This window comes from Nesoenas mayeri (genome assembly GCF_963082525.1).
Source record: "Nesoenas mayeri genome assembly, chromosome: 20".
Taxonomy (NCBI): domain Eukaryota; kingdom Metazoa; phylum Chordata; class Aves; order Columbiformes; family Columbidae; genus Nesoenas; species Nesoenas mayeri.
In genome coordinates, this window is record NC_137569.1 from 1,249,118 (window position 1) to 1,270,496 (window position 21,379).

General features: G+C 54.3%; 1 protein-coding gene across 2 annotated transcripts; it reads right to left on the bottom strand.

Annotated features, from left to right (window-relative positions):
- Positions 1 to 10,528: 10,528 nt before the first annotated feature.
- On the bottom strand, positions 10,529 to 14,375 carry SRSF1 (serine and arginine rich splicing factor 1). Of its 2 annotated transcripts, XR_013923089.1 has the most exons (6): positions 13,685 to 14,373; positions 13,326 to 13,510; positions 12,928 to 13,100; positions 12,477 to 12,663; positions 11,946 to 12,065; positions 10,529 to 11,047 (listed from the first exon to the last, which is right to left on the bottom strand). XR_013923089.1 is itself a non-coding variant. In XM_080356959.1 (5 exons), exons 1-5 carry the CDS (start codon positions 13,876 to 13,878, stop codon positions 12,043 to 12,045), a joined length of 762 nt encoding a protein of 253 aa, XP_080213085.1. In that variant the 5' UTR covers positions 13,879 to 14,375; the 3' UTR covers positions 10,529 to 12,042. The 2 variants fall into 2 exon arrangements, 1 of the variants encoding a protein (XP_080213085.1); XM_080356959.1 differs by having other exon boundaries at positions 10,529 to 12,065; positions 13,685 to 14,375.
- Positions 14,376 to 21,379: the final 7,004 nt, after the last annotated feature.

Here is a 21,379-nt window from a genome sequence, read left to right on the forward strand (position 1 = left end):
AAGCCGAGGCGAGCTGTGGCGAGAGAAGATGGAGGAGCGGCCGAGGTGTCCAGGGCCGCCGCCGCCTCGCCGCGCCCCGACCCGGCCCGCGGGGGCCGCCCGCGCCGCCCGCCCTCCTCTTCTCCCCTCCCCGCCCGCCCGCCGCCCCCGCCCGGCGCGCAGGGAGGGAGCCGCGGGGGCGGTGGCGGCGGGGGGCGGCTTCGCCCGCGGGTGCGGGCCGGCGGCGGGAGGAGGCCCCGCACGTGCCGCCCCGCCCGCCCGCGGCAGCGCCGGGACCCGCGCGGGGGGAGCGGCGGGGTCGCCCCGGGGGTCGCCCGGCGCCGCCTCGGCCCCGGCCCGCCCGGGGTGCGCCTCAGCCCGCCCGGGGTGCGCCTCAGCCCGGCCTCAGCCCGCCCGGGGTGCGCCTCGGCCCGCCCGGGCGGCCGCTGCCGCCGCCCCGGGCCCCGCAGCCGCCGGGCCCTCCACCCGCCCCCGGTGCTCCCGGCCCGGCCGTGCAGCCCCCCCTTCCCCATCAACACCCGTCCAAGTTGCGAACCGTCCGGGTTCGCTTCTATCTCAGGCATCTCCAGCGCAGCACCTGAATGCAAATCAAAGCCACAAGCAATTAAGTATATACTTACCGTTAATTACATGTTTATACACATGAAGCACGTCCCTGGCAGCCGCAGGACCGGGCCCTGAGCTCCCCCTGCGATGGGGGCTCCGTGTGCCCCCCAGCGGCCCCGGGGACACGGGTGGGTGTGGGGGCACCGAGGGGTGTCCGGGGTCTGTTTGGTGAGCACAAGAAAAACACGAGCGAAGGAGGTTAAGCACGGCAGGAGGGTGTTTGGAAAGCAGACCTCTGCGCAGGGCACGGGCTGTCTTCCCTGCGACTGGAGGAGATCACAACAGGCTTATGGGACTTATCATCATCATCATCATCATCATCATCCCTGGCTCCATTCAGTGCTCTTTGCTCAGGCCCATCCATGCTGAGCCACGCTGCCCATCGAGGCCTCGGCTGCTGCGGCACCCGCTTCACCAAAAACAGCCAACGTGTGAAGAAATGCAGCCGAGTGGCCACAGGGTCCCGCGCAGCTTGACCCCAGCAGGCACTGCCAAATACTGCCGGTGCCGAGGAAGGTTCCCGTGGTACTTCCTCCCCTACGGGACAGCCAGGTGGTTTTTCTTGTCTGTGTTACAGACCATGCAAAGGCCGGTCCCAGCAAAGGCTGGCGCAGCGCTGGGGCTGCGGCGGGAGCAGGGACGGGGACCCAGCAGGGATGGGGACCCAGCAGCCCTTGGCTCCTCAGGGGTCCCAGCTCGGCCGTCACCTTGTGCCACCTTGGGCGAGTGACCTGGCTGTGCGGTGCTGGTCCTTGGCCCTCCCCGAGTGTTTCTTCACTTTCCAAGAGTGTTGCAAAACAGTAGTTGTTCTGTTCGGAGTGACGCTTGCGGTCGTTTCGTGCCTCTTGGGCTAGCCGCTCGCTTTTTTCCTTGAAAACCCAGCCCTTGAGTCAAGTGATTACGTCAAAATCTGTTTGCATTTAAAGGAAAAAAAAAATAGTTTCTCAGCCCTGTGCCCCCAGAGGAAAGTTTGTGGATATGTGAAGTTTGTGGATGTGCGAAGTTTGTGGATATGTGAAGTTTGTGGATATGTGAAGTTTGTGGATGTGCGAAGTTTGTGGATATGTGAAGTTTGTGGATATGTGAAGTTTGTGGATGTGTGTCCAGGGGGAATCGGCTGCCCGGAGGGACCTGAGCCCCTGGGGTCACCCGTGGCTCTGACAGCCCATCCGCCCCGGGGAATTTGGAACCTGCTTGGTTTGGACCAGCCCCATCTGCACCGTGGTAAAACTCCAAACCTCTACACTGATGCATCCGCTGGGCAGCACTGGAAACGTGCAAAATTCCCCCCCTTGCTCTGCAGAAGCTCTGGATTAAGGAAAACAAACCAAAAAACAAGGAGCGGAACGGGTTTGGTAGTGCACGTGCGACACGCACCCTCGCCCCGCTGGGGTGCCCAGGCAGCGCTCGCTGTGCCGGGCAGATGCTCTGCCGCACGTCGGGAGCTTTCTCGCTCCTGCCCTTCATCCCGACCCCGGCAGAGAGGAAACCCGCAGTGGAGCGGGGACACCGCGCTGCTCCCGGTTATTTATCTCCCGGTCGATCAGTTATTTTTGTTAACGCTTATTAATGCAGCCTTGGCAGAGCTCTCTTTGTTAAGGGATCACACTCGCGTCAGTTAAAGGCTAAGAAAACTACCCAAGCGTATCGGTGAGTCATCGAAGAAATCCCGATGAGCACGTAGGAGGCTAAACTCCACGTTCTTGTTGTTTTTACAGCCAAAGAACCAAGAGGGGATGTAGGAACAAAACCTAGAAGACTCAAAGCCTTCTTATGAAGTCGGGGGAGAGGGAAGCAGAGCTGGAGCCACTTTCCCCTCGCACCCCACACATCCCGCAGCGCTGCAGCGATCGCCGACAGAAAAGTCGCGGTGGGAGCAGAGCGAGCGAAGGGCTGCGGAAAATCCCCGGGGGGAAAAGAGCTCGCGGGAGCTGTGTTTGTAGAGGGCAAGTCTATGCCAAACCTGACAAACGTTCCTTTGCCCAGAATTATAACTGGAAATATAAGAAGCCACAGTGTTTGAAAGCGTGTATTTACATTATATATGCCCCAAAGCAGAATAAACAAAGGTTAGATTTGTAAACTCTCCGTCTTAATTAAAGCAGCACTGCTTTTGGACAAACCCACATAACAGGTGGCTTGAAGTATTGTGTTATTTAATTCATACCTTCCAGCTCCCCGAGTCGCTGAGCTGGGACAGCGGCAGCACCAGCAGCACCCGCTGCCGCTCGGGTCCCCGCGGCGGGCGGGCAAAGGGGATTTCTAGGGCAGCGGGAACCATGTGGCCCATTTACCACCATCCCCAGGCTGCTCTTCCTGCCTTTGCCAACACAAATCTTCCCTCTTTTCTCCCTCAGCACTCCCCACACTGTTGGTTAGGACGGGGGCGCTGCCAGGGCCCCGTGGCCGAGGCTGGTTTTGGGGAGCCTCCTGGGGCTGCCTCGGTGCCACAGCCCAGCGCCGGTGCCGCTGAACCCCCCGCACCTCCTGCCGCCCCAGGCGGGACGGGCGATCCTCACGAGTAATCCCTCAAACCCATTCACAGCACGACTCGTACAGAGAGGAGCCGCCGCCTCCACCGTGCATGGCCACGAAACAGTTAATAAAGTGCCTATTAGCACAGGCGCCATTAGCTGTCCTGCCTGCTCGGGATGCCGGGCAGGGGATGAGCGATGAGCTCCCTCCGCCAGCCCGGGAGGATCATCTGAACTCTCCCTGTTTCACACAATTATCCCCGCAGAAGCCCCCTGTGCGTTAGGAGCTGTAGTGGGACAAGGGTGATAAGATAATGATTTGCTTTTCTGCTGTCTGCGCATCTCCCGTGGTTGTAAGTGGACGAGTTGCGCTGGGCGAGCGGCTGCGCCCCGACCCTGCTCACCGGGACCCGCAAAGCGCCTTCCCCAGCCCTGCTGCCCACACGCCGCGCTCCGGTTTCCTCCGGCGAGCATGTGCTTGCATCGCTAAGAATAGAAAATGTTGTCAAATATCTCAGCTTTAGAGGAGCCCCTGTCTGTTTGTGCTCCGCTCCCTGAGCGACGCAGCGGGCTTTGAGTTTCACAGCTCCATGAGGCTGAAGAGCCCTCGAGTGTGTAAATAAGCTGCAGCGACACTGCCGAGAATGTGCTCCCTGCGGGCAGTTTCCCTTCAGCTGCTTCCCGGCTTCATGTCTTCTCTGGTTTCTCTCTTTGCAGCCCCAGCTTTCCACCCCAAATGACCAGGGAAGATAAAAAGAGAAGATAAAATCTGCCCACAGCTATGGAGTCGTCATCTCTGCTGCCATGCAAACCTGCTGCCATCCATCCATCCGTCTGTCTATCCATCCATACATCTGTCCGTCCATCCATCCATCCATCCATCCATCCATCTGTCCATCCATCCACCCTGCTCCCTGCCTGCACCTGCCCCCGGGCCTGGCGGGAGCGCTGCCGCTGCAGAAAGCGCCGTCTCCTTCTCATAATTAGCACATCTGAAAGATCGCTCCACTTTTCAAAAGAGGAAAATAGGATGCAGGAAATTACCCGCCAGCTCGGCTGAATCACCGCGGCGAAGCACGGTGCCGATCCATGGAGGAGCAGCAAGAAGCTGCTGGAAGGGCGGGAGCCTCGTCGGTGGGCTCAGCGGGGACGGGATGATGCTCAATGCCCAGTTTCACGTTTTCAGCACCAAACTTTGGAAGGCGCGTGGCTGCCGCAGCTGCGTGCAGGGGATACGGAGGGACACTGGAAAAGCCAGCGCAACGCCCACAGCGGTGGAGTTGTGGTGCCACAGGGTCCCCATGCTGTCCTGGCAATGGGGCCACCTCGGGTCCCTATGGAGCTGTGACAGCTCCCACCACCCCCAGGGCCCCCCGGGAGCCGGGGTGCTCGTTGTCCCCATCAGCAGGAAAAGCGGGAGCACTATGGCCACTCTGGGCGTTCAGCCCTGGTCCGTGCAGCTCGAAACCCTTCCCTCCCTGCGGGTGCCCCTACCATCCCCGCCATGGGAGCCCCTCATCCTCACCATCCTCCCTCATCTTCGCCACCCGTGAATCCAGCACCGTCCCCACTCCCGTGTCCCCGCAGCCCCAGCTCTGCTGCCCCGCACACGGCAATGCCAGGGCCGGATCCCCTCCTCCCGGCGCCGCCGCGTCCCCCAGCCCGGCACACGCCAGGAGACACTCGGTGCTGCCAGATGGAGTGGCTGGTGCAGCCGGTGAGCTGTGGCAAGGACCAGCATGGCGAGGAGCGTGGTGAGGAGCGTGGCGAGGAGCGTGGTGATCTCCAGCCCGGCAGCGCGCCGGGAAAGCGGCGTTATCTCTTCCCACCTCCTTGTCCTCAGCTGCGCCAGAGCTAATCTCCGCTCGGCACCTTGAGCTGCCCTGCGCCACGAGCACCCAGCAGCCCTTTGTTGTTATTTTGGTTCTCTCCGTCACAAGCTTTTTCCCACAGAGCTGCCGTCGCCGCCGCTCAGCGCGCCGGCCCTGGGACACGCTGCTGGCGCGGCCACCGTCCCCCGGCACCGGCACAGCGCCTGCCCGTGCCCCAAAACCGGGACAACACGCCCAACGGGGACACGCGTGGGGACGCCCTGGGAGGGGGCGCAGAGCGGGGCCGCGATGCCGAGCAGCGCAGGTTGCCCGTGCTTGACATCAAATACCCGTTTTTACGCATCTGTAGGGTGTTTCCAAGAGATGGACCAAATTTTAAGGCGGTGTATTTTGAGGTCATCTGGGTCAGTCAATAACGGTGGCACAAAACCACCATCTTTGATGTTTCCCCACAAGAAAAAGTCGCAGGGTGTATTGTCTGGGGATCTTGGGGACCAAGGGTAGTGCCAAATTTTGGGGTCCTGTGCAACCTATCCAATGTTGAGGCTGCGTGTCCATCTTTTTTAAACATCCTGTATATATGATTTATGGTTTATATATGATTTATGTATGCTTCGTGTACGATTTACACAAAACCATGCAGGTCTACAGGGTTTTCTGGTTTGCACCAGGATGTTTCAGGGACCGGCTGGCGGGTGCTCACCAACCTGCTCGAGGCACCGTCCACCCAGGAAATCCCCAAAGTTTGACTTGAAATGCTGCCCAGACAGAGCGTGCTCCGGGTCCCCAGCGGCTGCTCCTCCGCTCAATCACCGCTGACCATTTTTAGTCATAATTCCTGCGGGGCCGAGGACGGCAGGGAAACCTCCGCTGCCTCGCTCCCTTCCCACCATCTGCCCGGCTCCCCCGGCTCCCCCGGCCGCGCGGTGGGGCGGCGCATTTAGGGGAAAAAACCCCCACGGGCGCTGAATTAGAGCGGCCGGGCCGGCGAGGAAATCCTGGCGCTAATCCCTGATCTGGCACTGGCACACAGGCAGAGCCCGGCGCTGCTCCCGCCTCCCGCCGCAGCTGGGACCGCGGATAAAGCTGCATTACCTTCCCTGCGAGGCTGCTGCGATTAACAGCAGCAAAGAGCTCCAAAATCCTTTGGGGAAGGGAGCGGTGAGGATTAATACCCAGCTAGCTGGCTGCGGGCCCCTGGGACAAACACTCTGCCCCATTTTCTTTATTCTTTGCTATTTATTTCTTTTTCCGGGACCTGGCTGTTGTTTAATCTCATTTGGCAGCTATGGATTGCTCCAAGATAATCAATGTTCGTGCATTTGTCCGCATCGCTCAGCCGATACAGCGGGATGAGCATCCGGCTCCTCTTTGTCACCTCTGCGCGCGGGGACGCTCGGCTCCGGCTCCCGGGAACCGGCCCCACAGATCCGCACACGAGCAGGGGTGGGAGGCAGCGTGGTCAGGGCAGGCAGAGCCAAATCCGTGCCAGAGCTGCACAGAGGAAGCTTTTCCCCCCGAGTTTAAACAGTAACAACAAAATCACTAGAAAAATACAGACCTGCCTTTTGTCAGAAGGAAAATACGCAGAGTTCAGCAAACTGCCAAGTATTTGGGTTTGAAGTTTCCGCTGGAGGCAGCTGCGCTCTGCAGCCTCTTGGCACGGAGCGAGCGCAGCGGCGCGGGAGCCGGCCCAGCGCCGCGGCCACGCTGGCACGGCTGCCGGGCACAGCCCCCGCCCCGCCGGGCTCCACCGGCACGGCCCGGCACCGGCACCGGCTCCACAAACGCAGCCGAGTCCTGCGGGAAACGGGGCTTGTAGAGAAAAACGTTATACCTTGAGCTGACTCATAGAAACGTGAAACTCACTTAAGGGATGAATTAGAGCTATTAGAACACAGAGGTAATTACTCATGCGAACAATGCCCTTCTCAACTCTTTAATGATTACACAAATTAGTGCATAAAATTATATTAATAGCCCTACAACTGTTGCGTATGCGCAGCCCTGCGGCTGGAGGGGGTGAGCCAGGGGACCCAGGGCCAGGCTGGGCTGCGGCTTGGGGGACTTGGCTCCATCGGGCTCTATTGGGCTCCATTGGGCTCCGTCGGGCTTCATTGGGCTCCCTAGGTTCCATCAGGCTCCGTCGGGCTCTGTTGGGCTCCGTTGGCTCTATCAGGCTCTGTTGGCTCCGTTGGGCTCCGTTGGGATCCATTGGCTCTATCAGGCTCTGTTGGCTCTATCAGGCTCTGTTGGCTCCGTCGGGCTCTGTGTCTCTCCCGAGTCTCCGCAGGGTGAGACAAACCCCGCAGGACACCCACTGCGGTGGGTTCAACAGGCTCCATGGTGGGACTCACTCACCTTCTCCGCCATGCAGGGGGAATGTTAGGGAACGTTTGTTACACAGGGAACTTCCCGGAATGTTGATACATCTTTCAGTCCAGCTATTCAGAACAGTTTCAATGGCAATCCAAGATCGACCGCTCTTCACTCCGCAGGTGCAGTGGGGATTTTTACACAGTGGACTTTTACCAAAGCTGTAGCTATTTTTAGCTCATTTAGCAATTACAATCATTTTTCTGTACAGCTGAAAACTATCCGCTGTTATCGGGAGTAAGAAACCTCGCGCCACAACCAAACACGAGCAGATCAGTGAAAGAGCCTCCTGTTCTAAAGCAGAAGTCTCTTCAAAAAACCAAAACAAACCATCAAGAAAACCCAAATTGGTTTCTAGGAGAAACCACAAGTTTTCTCTCCGTTTCAGCGCCGGTGTTGGGTTTACCGAGCTCTCCGCTGTCAGGGCGATGTGCGCCGAGGCCGGGCTCCCTCCGGCGCAGCTGGCGCGGGCAGCAGCGCCGTCCTGGCTGCGCTGGGCGGCTGCAGCGGCCGCGGGGCCGCACGGCTCCGGGCGGACAATCACCCTCAGTTTCCCAACAAAGCGGCACTATTGGGAGCTCAGGACCATCTGGAAAGGCGGGTTTTCCCGCGTGCGGGTGGCAGAGCTGCGGGGGAACAGCGCGGTGGCACCGCAGAGCCCAGCGCAACCGGCCAAAGAACCCACCCGCTCCCATCCTCTCCATGGAAAATAAACTGATGTAGGGGAGGGAAGCCCCCTAAAGAAACCCCTCAAGAAGGGGTTTTTGGGCCTTACCATCTTCCAATTGCTGCTGCTTTTGGTTTTCTTCAGAGCCAACGGACTCTCGCAAACGTTGAGTTTTGGGATAAATGCATTTAATAAAGACACTGGGCCCCTTGATCTGTTTAGACCCTACAGAACACGTTCCTGAACAAGTGCTGCAGAACAGCTAAGGGCAGCCAGACTGCCGCCTTCCAGCGGAACCTGTTCCCACTAACTCGTCCGAGACGTTAAAATGACTGGCAGGAGGTTTCCCTGGGGCCTGGCAGGGCCGTGCCGCAGGGCAGCGCTCCCGGGGGGGCCGCGATGGCGCTCCCGGGGTTCGTTTCCATCCGCAGCCCAAGAACACAGAGGGGAAGGGGGGTAGGCAGGGCTCCCCGGCTGCAGCGACGGCTCCAGCACCCAGCTCACCCCAAATCATCTCAGTAACGAAGTTAATGAACTCCGAGACACGGTGTAATTAAAAACTGAGCAGGGCAGAAGGCACAGACTCCTCCAGATAACTTTTCCTCGCACTATCAGAAACGGTTTACAGTGCATTTCTGAGATTTTAATTTAATGCCTCTACTTGTAAAGTCCATTACATCGGAGAACATGATACTCCCCCTGAAGATGGTGAGCTGTGCGTGTTGCTGCGGAGGAGCCAGAAATGAAAACCTGAGCAGGTGGGGAAGCCGGGGCTGAGCTGAGCCGGGGCCAGGGGCTCTCCTGCTCCATCACCAGCACCTCTGGCTGTTTACAACAACTGAAAACATTTCACAGGAAAAAGAAGCATCTAGAGGCACGAACCACAGCAGAGCTCGGCATCACAAACAGTTTTATTACAGGATCTCAAAGTGCTTTACAAACACCAGCACGGAACGGTGTGAGGTACACACGGGAGGACAAAGGGCATGGGCTGGTCACGGCACGCGGGGCTGGGACGGACACACGGAGCAGCAGGTCACCTGCTGCGGTGAGCCAACCTCTCCCCGCTCAGCACAGAAAGCCAAAATGAGATACACTCCAACATTGCTCCACTTCTGGCTGTTTTTCAAGTGAAACGAAGATGGAGAGGAGCAGCTGCCATCCCAGTCTTCAGGAACCCAACTCCCTGGGGGAGCGCAGGAGGGCACGGAGCTCTCCCGAGGCGCTGACAGGGGTTAAATTAGTGCTCCAGCACATTAATTAGCTTCTTATGAACTTGCTTAGAACCACAGGCTCTGCTGGAGCCCCTGGGCCAGCACCGACACCAGTTCAGAGGGGACGGTCACAGCTCCTCTCCCTGGTTCCAATCTCCCTTACCAAGTTCTCCCTCCAACCCCTGAGAGCTCAACCCCCGCAAACTCTCAGCTGACCCCAACCCTCCAGCTCTCCTTTTGTGGGAGGTTTTGTTTCCCTGAGCACACTGGTAATTGCTGCTTTAAAACCACTCCCATTTCACCTTCCTCCCATTTCACCTTCGCAGGTGGCAGAACCGCTCAAAGCCCAGGAGAGTTTGGGGTTTTCTAGGCTAAACTTCCCCTTGTTTCACCACTGCGCCCTGTGTCCCCAGGCGAGCACCACCCGCTATGCTCCATCACACCCACATCCTGACCAAACAGCTGGCCAGAGCCCCCCAGTGGTGCCCCCGCTCACCCCACAGCCACACCAGGCCGCTCTGTCCACAACACACCTTTTCCCTCCCCCCCAACACTGGGCTTTGCTACCGGGATTCCACAACTTTTGAGAAAAGCCTCATCTCATGTTCACACCTTGGGCAACACGGAGTTTCTGCAGGGCCACAACGCTCTGTAACAAACCACCTGTCAGCACCCCCAGCACCTTCCCAGCACTGGGTTAGAACCCACATCTGCTCATCCTGCCCCAAATCCAAACCCCATTTACACAACCTGACCCTCCTGCCTCAACCCACACAGGACACGTTTCCCCACAGCACAGAAGCGACCAACACTCATCCCTGTGCAAGAAAGCGTCCATATTGACACAAATCCTGTTCCAGCATTAACCTGGTCAGAACCTTCTCCGCACCCCCAGGACCCCAGTACAGGGGCAGGAAACCCCCTCTCTGCTCTGTCCTGACACCGCTCTGTAATTCACTGTAAATTAGAGATATTAAAATGCAAGCAACGTCATTTCAAATGCAGTGGCAGCACCAGGAAGGTCTGTCCCGTTTCTACCCCAGGACACCAGGGAGTGCTGAGCCCGATTAATCTCCCCTTTTCCTTTTGTGATACCTCAGTATCTTTAGCAACAACATTCCCACTCAAGCATCCTCTTTTGAGCAGCCAGAATTCTTTTCTTTGCCCCTCCTCGTATAGTAAATTCCACCCATTTCCCAGGGAACTGATCCTTTCTGCGGGAGCAGCTCGAACACCAACGCTTCCTGCGAACACTACGGCTCTGTTGGGCACAAAAGCCTTTTGTGTGGGAGCTGGGTTTTACGGGCTCCGGCAGCGAGCCGAGCCCCGCGCTCCGAGCAACAAATCACCACAACCATGCGCGTTTTGTAAAAATTTTATTTGTCAAAGAAAAAAGGCAATAGCCAATTGAAAACCTACTTCATCTTTAACTCCAATTTTTGTCGTTAAATTTAGAGAAATGACTTATTGATTTACTTTTTTTTTTTTTTTTTTTTAAACAAACCCCCCTTTTTCCCCTTTAACATTTACCATCTACTCGTGCTGAATCCTTCCAAGGAGATTGCTCCAGCGTACCTCTCCAGGTCCTCGCTTTGCTCCTTTTACCAAAAAAATGAACAACTCCATCGTGCATCTTAAGGGCTCCAATCGTCAAAAATAGGAAAAAAAAATATATTTGGAATAGCCAATTGAGTTGAATAAAAAAATCCACACGAATGCGGTTTGGTTGGGGCAGGAATCCACTCCTATGTTCCTGGTAATCTGATCCCGCTCCATGAATCCTGGTAATTCAGCCTCCCTATCCTATCCACATTATGATTTGAATCCAATGATCCAGCTCCAAGGATTGGGATCCAGTGAGCCCTCTCCAATCCAAACCTTTATAACCAGCAAAACCAAAAAAGAGGAGGCAAAAAGTTAGATACTGTAATGAAAAAATAGGATTCTGGGGAATGATCAGTTATGTTTGCCATCAATTAATACAGATGTACATTAATAACTATCAATTCCCCAAAACAAACTTTTGAATGGTGATGCTCAGATAATTTCTTTAGAAATGTTAATTACTATTTGGAGGAAACACTCTAATATTTACAATACGTCAACTGAAAATGCCAACATACTCATCGCTCGCATGGTGGTGCGCTACAGGTTTTGTGGTTGCAAAAAATGTTTATGAGACTGGAAAAGCTTTACTGGTACAGCTATCGACCTACTGCACGGCTGGACGGGACCACGTTAACTACCCAGAGGTTCCAGACTTATCGGGAGTCAATTGTGCATTAGTCTGGGGGGCAGGGCTGAGCCTTAAGGAATTATTCCCCACTAGGTTTTCTATTTTTCTTTTGCTTTCGTTCTGATACTTTAAAAAATGAAATAGTAACGTTGTATCAGTCACACAGAGGACATGCAGATTTTAGCAGTATTGATATTATACTCTGATTTAAAGATACCCTTGATCTACTACAAGTGTACGAATACTACAGAACATTAACACTTGTAACCAAATGCTGCATGACAAAATAAACCAATATCCCACCCCCGTCCCAGTTATTCCTTTAAAAAAAACCACTAGAATGGAATAGAGAATTACAAAAGCAAGTACTTAGCCACAATTGCCCCCCCCAAAACGTTTTAAAGAAAAGAGCAATTGTAGTCTGCAGTAACCAGAACATGCCTGAAGTGCCACGTAGGTGCACGTGCTCAATTAACCTGTCTCTCAGTATAAGGTCAATACTGCCAAGTTCATCTGTGACAATAGCACTTGGAGTCATACCATTGCCTCCATTATTGATCTGATCCTCCTCAATCCTCCTTTTGACAATCCTAAAATGATTGACATGTGCTCCACAATCCTTTAATCCAAAGCATTCTTAATCCATCTCTTCAGATATGTCTACAGAAAGACACACGAAAAGGCAAGATAAAATATAAGATCCCCCAGAAGAGACAAGTTAGCCACAAACATCCCAACATCCCCAGCTCGTGTAAACCATAGCTGAACACGGAGACATTTACACAGCAATACCACAGCGTGAAGAATGTTGGTATTTAACTAGAACTAAATCGGAACAAGCCTGACTGACATCAATTAAAATACAATTTACCAAAGATGTAAGGGGAATGTTGATGTTAAGGAGCAAATACTCACTAGGGATTTTACACAAGTATGCAATTCAACACTTCAGCCAATTCGAATAAAACAGTTGGAATTAAAAAAAAAAAAGAAAGACTGTACTAAGTAAAGGAGAACTGTGTACAACATGGGGTTCTACAAAAAGATCAGAGCTAGTGATCGTTTATGTACGAGATCGGGATCTGCTGTGGCGGGGAGAGTAGCGTGGAGATCCTCTGCTTCTTCTTGGGGAATAACTGCGGCTTCTGCTGTTGCTTCGACTACGGCTTCTGCTACGACTACGGCTGCGTGACCGAGATCTTCCATAGCTTGGGCTTCTTGGGCCATCAACTTTAACACGGATGTAGGCAGTTTCTCCCTATTGAATAGACAGAACTTTCGATTGAAAAGTCGAGGCTTTGGGGCCATCTTTTTAGGCATGCTGACAGACCAAAGAGATCATTTACTGCGGCACAGAAATAGACATCAAAGCTTTACAGCCTATCTCCTGATACGCTGACCACAGATTTAATTTAGCTGCTTTGTACACAACCAATGAATTCCACACGTTCCTTACCTTCACATCCTACTGTTAAGCCCCTTGTATCCAATTCTGGCCAAAGAAAGTAAGTATGAAACCTACCTCATGAGATCTAAATTTAGTGTTATCCAGTTTTCGCACAGCGTAGGTCATATCTTCCTTCCGCACAAACTCCACGACACCAGTGCCATCTCGGAAAACATCAGCATAACATACATCACCTGCTTCACGCATGTGATCCTTTAAATCCTGCCAACTCCCACTTGGAGGCAGCCCTAAATCAAAAGCAAGATATCACGTTAAAACCAAGTTGTGGTCTCATCTCCTGTAGCTGCAGCATCAGTTGGCAGGAAACAGAAGAGCCGCTGGCCCCACCGGGCCGGGGCTCCTCCCAGGCGATGCTTTCGAAGCAGCAGCTCGGAGCCGCACGGCCCCTCGCCGGGACAAGCGCCTGGAGGACCCCGAGGGAGCACTTGGGTGAAAAGAGAGCAAAGACTCACCCGAGACGATCACTCTGTACTCCGAGCGCCGGGACGGGGGCCCGTACCTGCCCCGGGGGGCTCCTCCCCCGCCGCCACCGCCGCCGCCTCTGCCGGTGCCCCGGCCGCTCCGGGGGAACTCCACGCGGAGCCGGTACCCATCGTAGTCGTAGCCATCCCGCCCGTACACGGCGTCCTCCGCGTCCCTGCGGGCCGGGCCGGGCGGTGAGCGTGGTCACCCCCCCGCGTCCCCCCGCCTTTGTTCCCGCTCCCGCCACCTCCCCCCGCGCGGGGCCCGCCAGCGCGGCCAAGGCGGCTCCGGGCGCCGCTCCCGCCGCGGGCCGGGGCCGGGGGGACACGGGGGAGCGCGGGGGGCTCACCTGGGGTCCTCAAACTCGACGAAGGCGAAGGGCGGGCCCCCGCGGCGGTTCTTGAGGTCGATGTCGCGGATGGCCCCGTACTTGTAGAAAACGTCCTCGATGTCCTTGGTGCGGATGTCGGGGGGCAGGTTCCCCACGTAGATGCGGCAGTCGTTGTTGCCGGCTGGGCCGCGGATCACGCCCCCTCCGGACATGGCAAGGTCGGCAATGGCTGCGGCGGTGGAGGGCCGGGGCGCGGAGAGTGGGGGGCGCGGGGCCGGGCACACGGGAGCGCACACGCCGCCTCCCCCAACGACCGCTTCAAAATGGCGACCGGGGCTCCCCTCGCGGTCCTACTGCGCGCAGCGATCTCACGCCGGGACGCAGCACCATCCGCGCTCTCCCACAACCAGGCGGAGCCCGCGCCTTCCGCCGCGCCCTCACTCCTCTCTCATGCGCATGCGCGGCGCCGCAGGAAAGTAGTTCCTCCTCTCTCGTCCCTTCGCTGCTCGGCCTCAGAAGCCGAACCCGCGCTGGCGGTGCCGCCGCTGAGCGCGAGAGTGCAGCGAGCCCGGTTCTCCCTCGGAAAACCTCCCGCTGCTCCCGGTGGGGGAAGGACGCAATCCCCAGCCGCTTTCTTTATGGCGGCAGGCCGTGTGGCGTCACATCCGATGCGGCGTCCGCGCCAAGAAGGCCCGGCCGTGGCGAGGAGGGGCGTGTCCCACAATGCAGCGCGGCGGCGGGGGTGCTTGGCGCCAAAGCGCGGGCGTGTCCCACAATGCAGCGCGGGGCGGATGGCGGCGGGGCGGGCGCAGCGCAGCGCAGCGCAGCGCAGCGGGGCGGGCGCCGCTGCGGGCACGGGGGCTGCGGCTGCGCGCGGGGTCCTGTCGCAGCTCTGTCACGTTGTGCTGTGCCCGAGGGCTGCGGGGAAGAGGGCTCTGCCCGCTCCCCGGAGGGCGGGGCGGAGGCGGGCCGGGCCCGGCGTGGCCACGCTGAGGTAAAATGGCCGCCCCGGGGGCACAGGAGCTCGGGCCGGGCCGGGCCCGCTGCTCGGCCGTGTGTGCGCCCCGCTTATGGAATCGCTCCCAGCGCAGCGTTGGAGTCGCGTCTTAGGCCTGTCGGGTTCTGTTTGGTTTTCTCCATTAGCACTGGTGGTGCATTCTGAGCCCTGTACCGTCGTTCTTGCACCAAACCGTGTCACGGTCATCTCTGAAGAGCACCCCGATGTTTAGGCTGAGCACAGTTACTTTGGACAGAACAAACCTTGAGAATGTCCTTGACTTCGCTTTTAGTCTATGCAGTTCATAAAAGTGGAGAAACAAAAGCACTTGAGGCAGAGTCACTTGTGGAGTGGACACGTTAAAGCCTTTCCAGGGGCTCTGCCCTTGCACAACCGTGTGCTGTGCGGTGCATCCTCAGCAGTTAAATGTAGAGTTACATGAAAATGTGTGCAAAAGAAGGCACAAGAGGGTTTTCTGGAGAAGGCACAAGACAATAATGTACAGCTGAAGTCACATTGAATTGCCAAATAATTTTTCTGTGTGATCCACATGATATAGGAGGGAGACGCTTAAAAAATGTTTGAATTAGCGTGACTTTGGCAGTCTCTAGCCTGGATTTCTGTCGTTTATCCCTTTGTATCCTGTGTACCAGCACACGCGAGTCCACGTGGGGCCGGAAAGGTTGAGTCACCATAACCACCCTGACGGGGTTAAAGTATCTGAACGTGTAGAAAAACCCTTTAGGCTCCTAAGTTAATTAAGGGATTTTGAAAAATGTGTCATGCCTCTTTAGGAGTCTGTCGTGCATACTTCATTTTTCATGTGTTAATTAAAAATGCATATTCCTCTAGAAAACAGCAATCCTGCCGACTTAAAGTTAGAACAATATTTTTGGTATAACGTCACGTTTGACTGTTACAAATGCCTTTCATTTGTTTCTGGTGTAGGTTAACGTGGTGTGTGCTGCTCTGGTGATTTTTAACATGGGCAATATCTCTGTGAATTGGTGGTTTAAATAAAGACTGCCATCGATCACTGGGAGATGGGATGGGAAAGCCCAGCGTCAGAAGTGGTGGTTTGCAAAGTATCATCTACCAACCATCTGAGGATTTTCTGCATTTTTAGAAGTGTTGTGCTTTCACAATTCTGTTTGTAGGGGGATACGAGCTGGTGAGAGGGGGACTGTGGTTCCAGCGTTGATCTACGGAACCTCAGGGCGTGCTTGTGGGTAAATACATCTTCAGGACCAGCACTATTTAACAAGCTAATTCACTTGTTGCATATTGGAAACAAAACCAAACCCACCACCACCAGAACTCACAGCAACAACAGAAATCTCAAAAACCCAACTGTGCTTTTCCCAGGAGTGGAGAAGCCTCCGTCCTTTGCCAAGAAATGAGTCTTTGTTTTCAAAAGCTTATTAAACGGCTGAAAGTTATTCTTAAAGGCATCATAAAATAAAGTAAGCGCGCCTGGTTTGTGAAAACCCTATTGCATGTTTTCTTTTGTGTGTTAATAATCTTCATAACTGCTTTAACTGATTGCCTTAATTACCTTAATGAAGTGTCTCTTTATAGAAATATCGAATGGTTTCTTCCTCGTTCCCGTTTTTAGCTCTGTTATCAGCAGAGCGCTTTAAACAGCTGGATAAGCTGCAGCGAATTTGTTTGCTTTGTCAGAGTCGCTTTTGGCTTTCTGGCACAATGTGTATGTGGAGAATCATTAATTATGTAGAAAATAAATTAGTGGGAAGGAAACGGCAAATGATCTTGCTTTAAAAAAAAAAAGGCAACTGCTGTAAAATGACAACTTTCGAACTCAAAATCAGAGTAATGACAACCAGGCCTTTCAAAGGGAGAATATTGATGAATAATGCAAATATTAACTGTGTAACTCTGAGCGCGGAAGGTGCGCGGGTGATGTGCTGGGGGGTGTTGGTGCAGCCGCTCCTCGTTCTGCTCGAGGCCCTTCCCACGGCGACAACAAAAACCTGCAACGGCACTTGGGCCCTTTTCTGGCGTTTTCGCGACTTGCCTTCTATCCCCTTCCCGCCCAGACCTCTTCGCGCCCGCGGTGTGGAAACGCACCCTCGCTCTTCGCAAAGAGCCGTCCCCGTGCTGCAAGTGGCTCTTTTTGTGCAAAAATACTAAAATGCGTTATCACCGCTCAGTTTTTCGGATGGCGACACGGAGGACTTGGCAGGCAGTGGTTTTCCCAGGCGGAGCCGCGGCCGCCGTGTTTCATCACTTCACCGAGAACCTGTTTTTCCTAAATCGCCTCCTTAGCGCAGCACGGTCCAGCTGGGATTAGTCGCGACTAATCTTACTTTGTTGCACAATGATTGTTCGTCAAAGCTCAGATTGTTTGGAAGAAAAGGGTCATTTTGAAAACAGCGTCTTAGTTGCAACATGTTTTTTTTGAGGACTGAGCTTTGCATTGTCCAAACTCGCTGTTTCCCACCCGTAACCGTTGTTCTGAATGCGCTGCTTGAGTGGTTTCTTTTGGCATTTCCACAGTAACACGAAACCGCACAGATAGTGTCATAAAGCTGATATTTTGGGGGGCTTTGATTTTAAATAGTGCCTGCAGTTATTAATTTGCATGTAGAAAAAAGGATGCAAAAATACAGCCTGTGATTTTCTCAGAGAAACTCAGAGCACATTGTTAAGACAAGGAAAGTGTGTAAAGGTTTACCACAATGGCAGAGCTTATTTTATTTATGTAGATTTATGTGTAAGTGAAAAGGTTTCATATATACGTGCTGTAGCATGTCTTGATGCAGACAACACACACAACACACTCTGAGTGTGAACCTTCCCTGAGATCTGGCCTGGAAGGACACGCATGGGTTTGAAGAGGAAAAGGCGCCCAGCAGAGCTGGCGGCACCCGCTGGCATTTTCCTCAAATGACACCACCCGAGTTCAAATCCCGCCTGGAAGGCATGGTGAAAATGCTCATTTTTAGGAATTCTGACACATTGCTCTTCATTTTTCATTAACGCAGCTGCCGCCTCCTCACCCCGGGCCAGCTGAAGGGATGCACGGAAGCGGAGTTCGCTTAAACCCTGCGTGGTTATTTGTCTTGCTAGTAGCAATTAAAGGTTAATTACAAAATAAAAATCAGGGCTTCTGGTGTGATTTCTGCTGCCTGTTTTGATGTTCCTGCCATTTTCACCTTTGATTCCCATGTGGCACTGCACCGCATCTAGGGTGGGGAGGGGATGAGGCAGCAGTTGTTATAGCACAGACTGAAAGGTTTAACTGAGCCCCAACCTGTTTTAGTTGATTTTTTTCCCTGGGAACACAGTTGTGTTCCCACAGGGCTCTGCGGGCTCCTCCTGCCTGGCCCCACTGCTGCCGGCTGTCACCGAATAGCGCGGCCGCCGCTCTCCCTGCCCCTGGCATCCCCCAAAACCTGCCCTGGGGATGCAAGCTGGTAATGAAGAGAAACCTGCTAAGGAATAAATAAGCAAAAAAGAGCATTTGGTTTGGGCTGCTCATTTCCGAAGGATCCTGGTGGGCAGGCACAGGTGGGCCAGCGAGGTTTCCCCGCAGCTGCTCCTTTGCTCCTTGTTCTATGGCTATTTTTACTTCTCCCTGCGTTTCCCCCAACACCTTCCCATGCCATTTGTACGTGTGCATCGGCGGCATCGAGAGCTTCTGGTTTGGCGTGTGGCACCTGTCGCCGTCCCCAGCGGGACATGGCGGTGCCGTGGCTGCGGCGGCAGCGAGAGCTCCGCGCTGGGCCGTGCCGGTGGCCGTGCCGCCGAGCCTCGGCAGCGCCTAGAGCTGAATCATTTTGTTCTCCAAAAATAACCCCGATTTGCTTGGCCTCAGTGGTTTCTAAAAGGAGCTTTTCCATTAGGTTCCCTCAGAGCCGCCGGCAGCGCTGCCCACGTCCCCCGCGCTCTGAAAAGAGACAACGGGACACGGCCCCCGTGGCATCAATGCGGGGTCAATGATTTTTGTAATACATGGAAACAGAATGAGTGAGAAATGGATTAAAACTGATTTCAAGCAGAATATTTTTCAATACAAATATAGTTTTAGGAACTGTTCCGTTGACCTGCAGAACTTTGTGTAAACATTTGTGGAAGGCGAGGGATTGCGATAACCGCTCAAATATGAAAAGTTACACAGCCCAAGGTAGGAGCGCCGCCGAGCTGTGCATTTCAGCTGTTGGAGCTCAATGCAAGGCAAACAAATGAGGAAAAATGACCCAGCTGTTTGCAAAAGGCCCGGGGTGGGAGCAGTTTGCTGAAAGGTTCTGCTGTTCCCACTGGAAATCCTGGTTCACAGCATTTTATTATCCAGTTTAGGAAATGTCAGAGTTCATATCCCAGTCATTCTTCAAGAAGGTGAAAGGTGCAAAACCAACTGCTTTTAAATGAGCAAGTTAAAATCCATGGTCAGAATGAGGCGTGGAGGTGGCCGTCCGTCACTGCCCTGCAGAGCAAACATGAGGCCATTGTCATTTCTCAGGTGGTACCGGACTCTCTGGTACCACAATAGCCCGACTGAAATGTGAAATGCAAAAAAGAAGCTTTTTTTTTTTCCTAATATGCCTTTTGGGTGCAGTTGCTTGAGGATAATAAATAAGAATAGCAGATAATTGTATTTTAGAGGCAGCACCCAGGCATGAACATGCAGATATTATTTTGCTAGTTTCCCAGGAAGCATATTAGCATTTTTATACTCTGAAATAACCACATGTGAGACAGAAAGGATGAAAGGAGCAGGCAGCTCCGTGGCTGAGGTCTGAGAGACCTGGGGGGGGGTGGGAATCAGCAGCACCGGTAAACGCCACATTTCCTCCATGGGAACCAGTTGACCCAAACCCCAGCGCTCTGGGTAATGTTGAGGCTTCTGTGTTGTTAACAGCAGAAGAAAAGGAGCAATAAATGTCTGCTCCTGGTCCTGGGGGTGAACATAAAGCGGTGGCTCCGTATACTTGTGTTTGCTTCGAGAGCATCAAAGACGTCAGTGAGTATTTTTTTACCCCTAGGGCTCTTGTTTCATTATTATTACCCTTTTTGCTTCTCCTCATCCTCCTGGGCAGAAGCAGCTTTGCTCACTAACAATCCTGTTTGGAGTCAAACACGAGGTGAGCGCTGCGATGGAGTGGAGCTCAAGTGCCCCCGAGCACTGGTGGGACTGGGCTGAACTGGAGGTGCACGTCCTGGACACTCAGGTTGGTGGTTCGCAGTGGGTTGCTGCTGGTGAGAAGCCGGGATAGGAGCAGAGCTCGGCACAAGGACAACCTCTCCTCTCCCCGCTGTGTTCCCACGGCAGATCCAGCAGCAGACGGAGTAGCCTTAAGCATTCCTCTCATTAAAAGAAAACCCCTCATGGCCTCTTATAGACAGAGAGGTATTACAAAATGAAGGGATGTATAAAATGTATATTTATTGATTGGATCAACTGTTGCAGCTCCTTCCATAGGATCTGGTGAGAGCACTAACATGACTGAGGGCAGGGCCGGGGCTTTGGCAGCTGTGTCACAGCGCCACGAACACCTGCCTGCTGGATCTATACGTACATATACGGAGCTGCCCACCTCGGCACTGCCTGCGCTGCCCGTCCTGGGGGATCCCCCCCATTCTGGTCCCGCTTTCCCGGGCTGGTGCAGGTTTGCAGAGTTGCACCCACAGTGAGTTGTTTCTGGCTGCTTTGCTTCTGATCCGTTCACAATGGTCTTTTTCGATTGCAGGAAGGCAGAGTTATTCCTGGTAAAGGCCCAGCAGCGATGAGGGACGGGACGTGCCTTCCAGCGAGAACCAGCCACTCGAAGGCTTTTGCAGGCTGAGCTCTTGTGCTTAGCAAGTTGCTCCACCTGGAAGAACAACTCCAAGAAATGTGTGTAGTGGAAATGTCTGCAGCTTGGATTAAAATGGCACTGGCAGATGATGCTGTAGCTTTCACAATGTAAACATTACAGAGAAATCGTGTAAATATGGGGGATTCTATTTTTTTTCCTCATTTTTTCCCTCACTCAGGCCAGGAACTGCTAGAGCTTAAATAAATCACTGCAGAAGTGAGACTGACCCAAATCATTTTACACAGCAGAGACCTCGTCTCCTGCTTTTGGAGCTTCTCGTATTTACGCTGTGCCAAAGCAGAGTTTAAGTTGTCTGTGCGGCAGCAGCTCCTTCCTACGCCCCGCGGAGCTCGGGGGAAGGTGTGAGATCAGCTCACGCGTGGCAGCGAGGCTGCCGGGGAGACAGAACCACCAGCTCACGCGTGCCGGTGCAACCAGGGGGATTTTTGGTGCGGTACCATCCCGTGCTTGGTGCTGGCCGGTTTCCCTGTCCCTGTGCGGGGCTGCTGCTCCACCAGGCTCAGCTTGTCCTGCTTGGATCATGCATGTGCGCCTGGTTAATTCACCTGCGAGTGTCCATCAGTGAATGCACAAGTGCCCAGTTAATTTAGATTTGAGCACCCAACGAGCTCATGCATAAGCACCCAATTACTGAATGCATCAGCACCCAATTAATCATGTATGGGTGCTCTGGAGGTCAGGAGGGCAGCCACAAGGGTCCTGCATGAGCAGAGAACCTGCACACAGATGGCAATTAGTTCACACACAAGCACAGGATTAGTCCACTAGTGAATGCCCAGTTAACACGTGCATGACTGCCTAATTACTCCACGCATGAGCCCCCAATTAGTGCGTGCATGAGCACCCAAGTTGTTCACGCATGAGCGCCCAGTTATT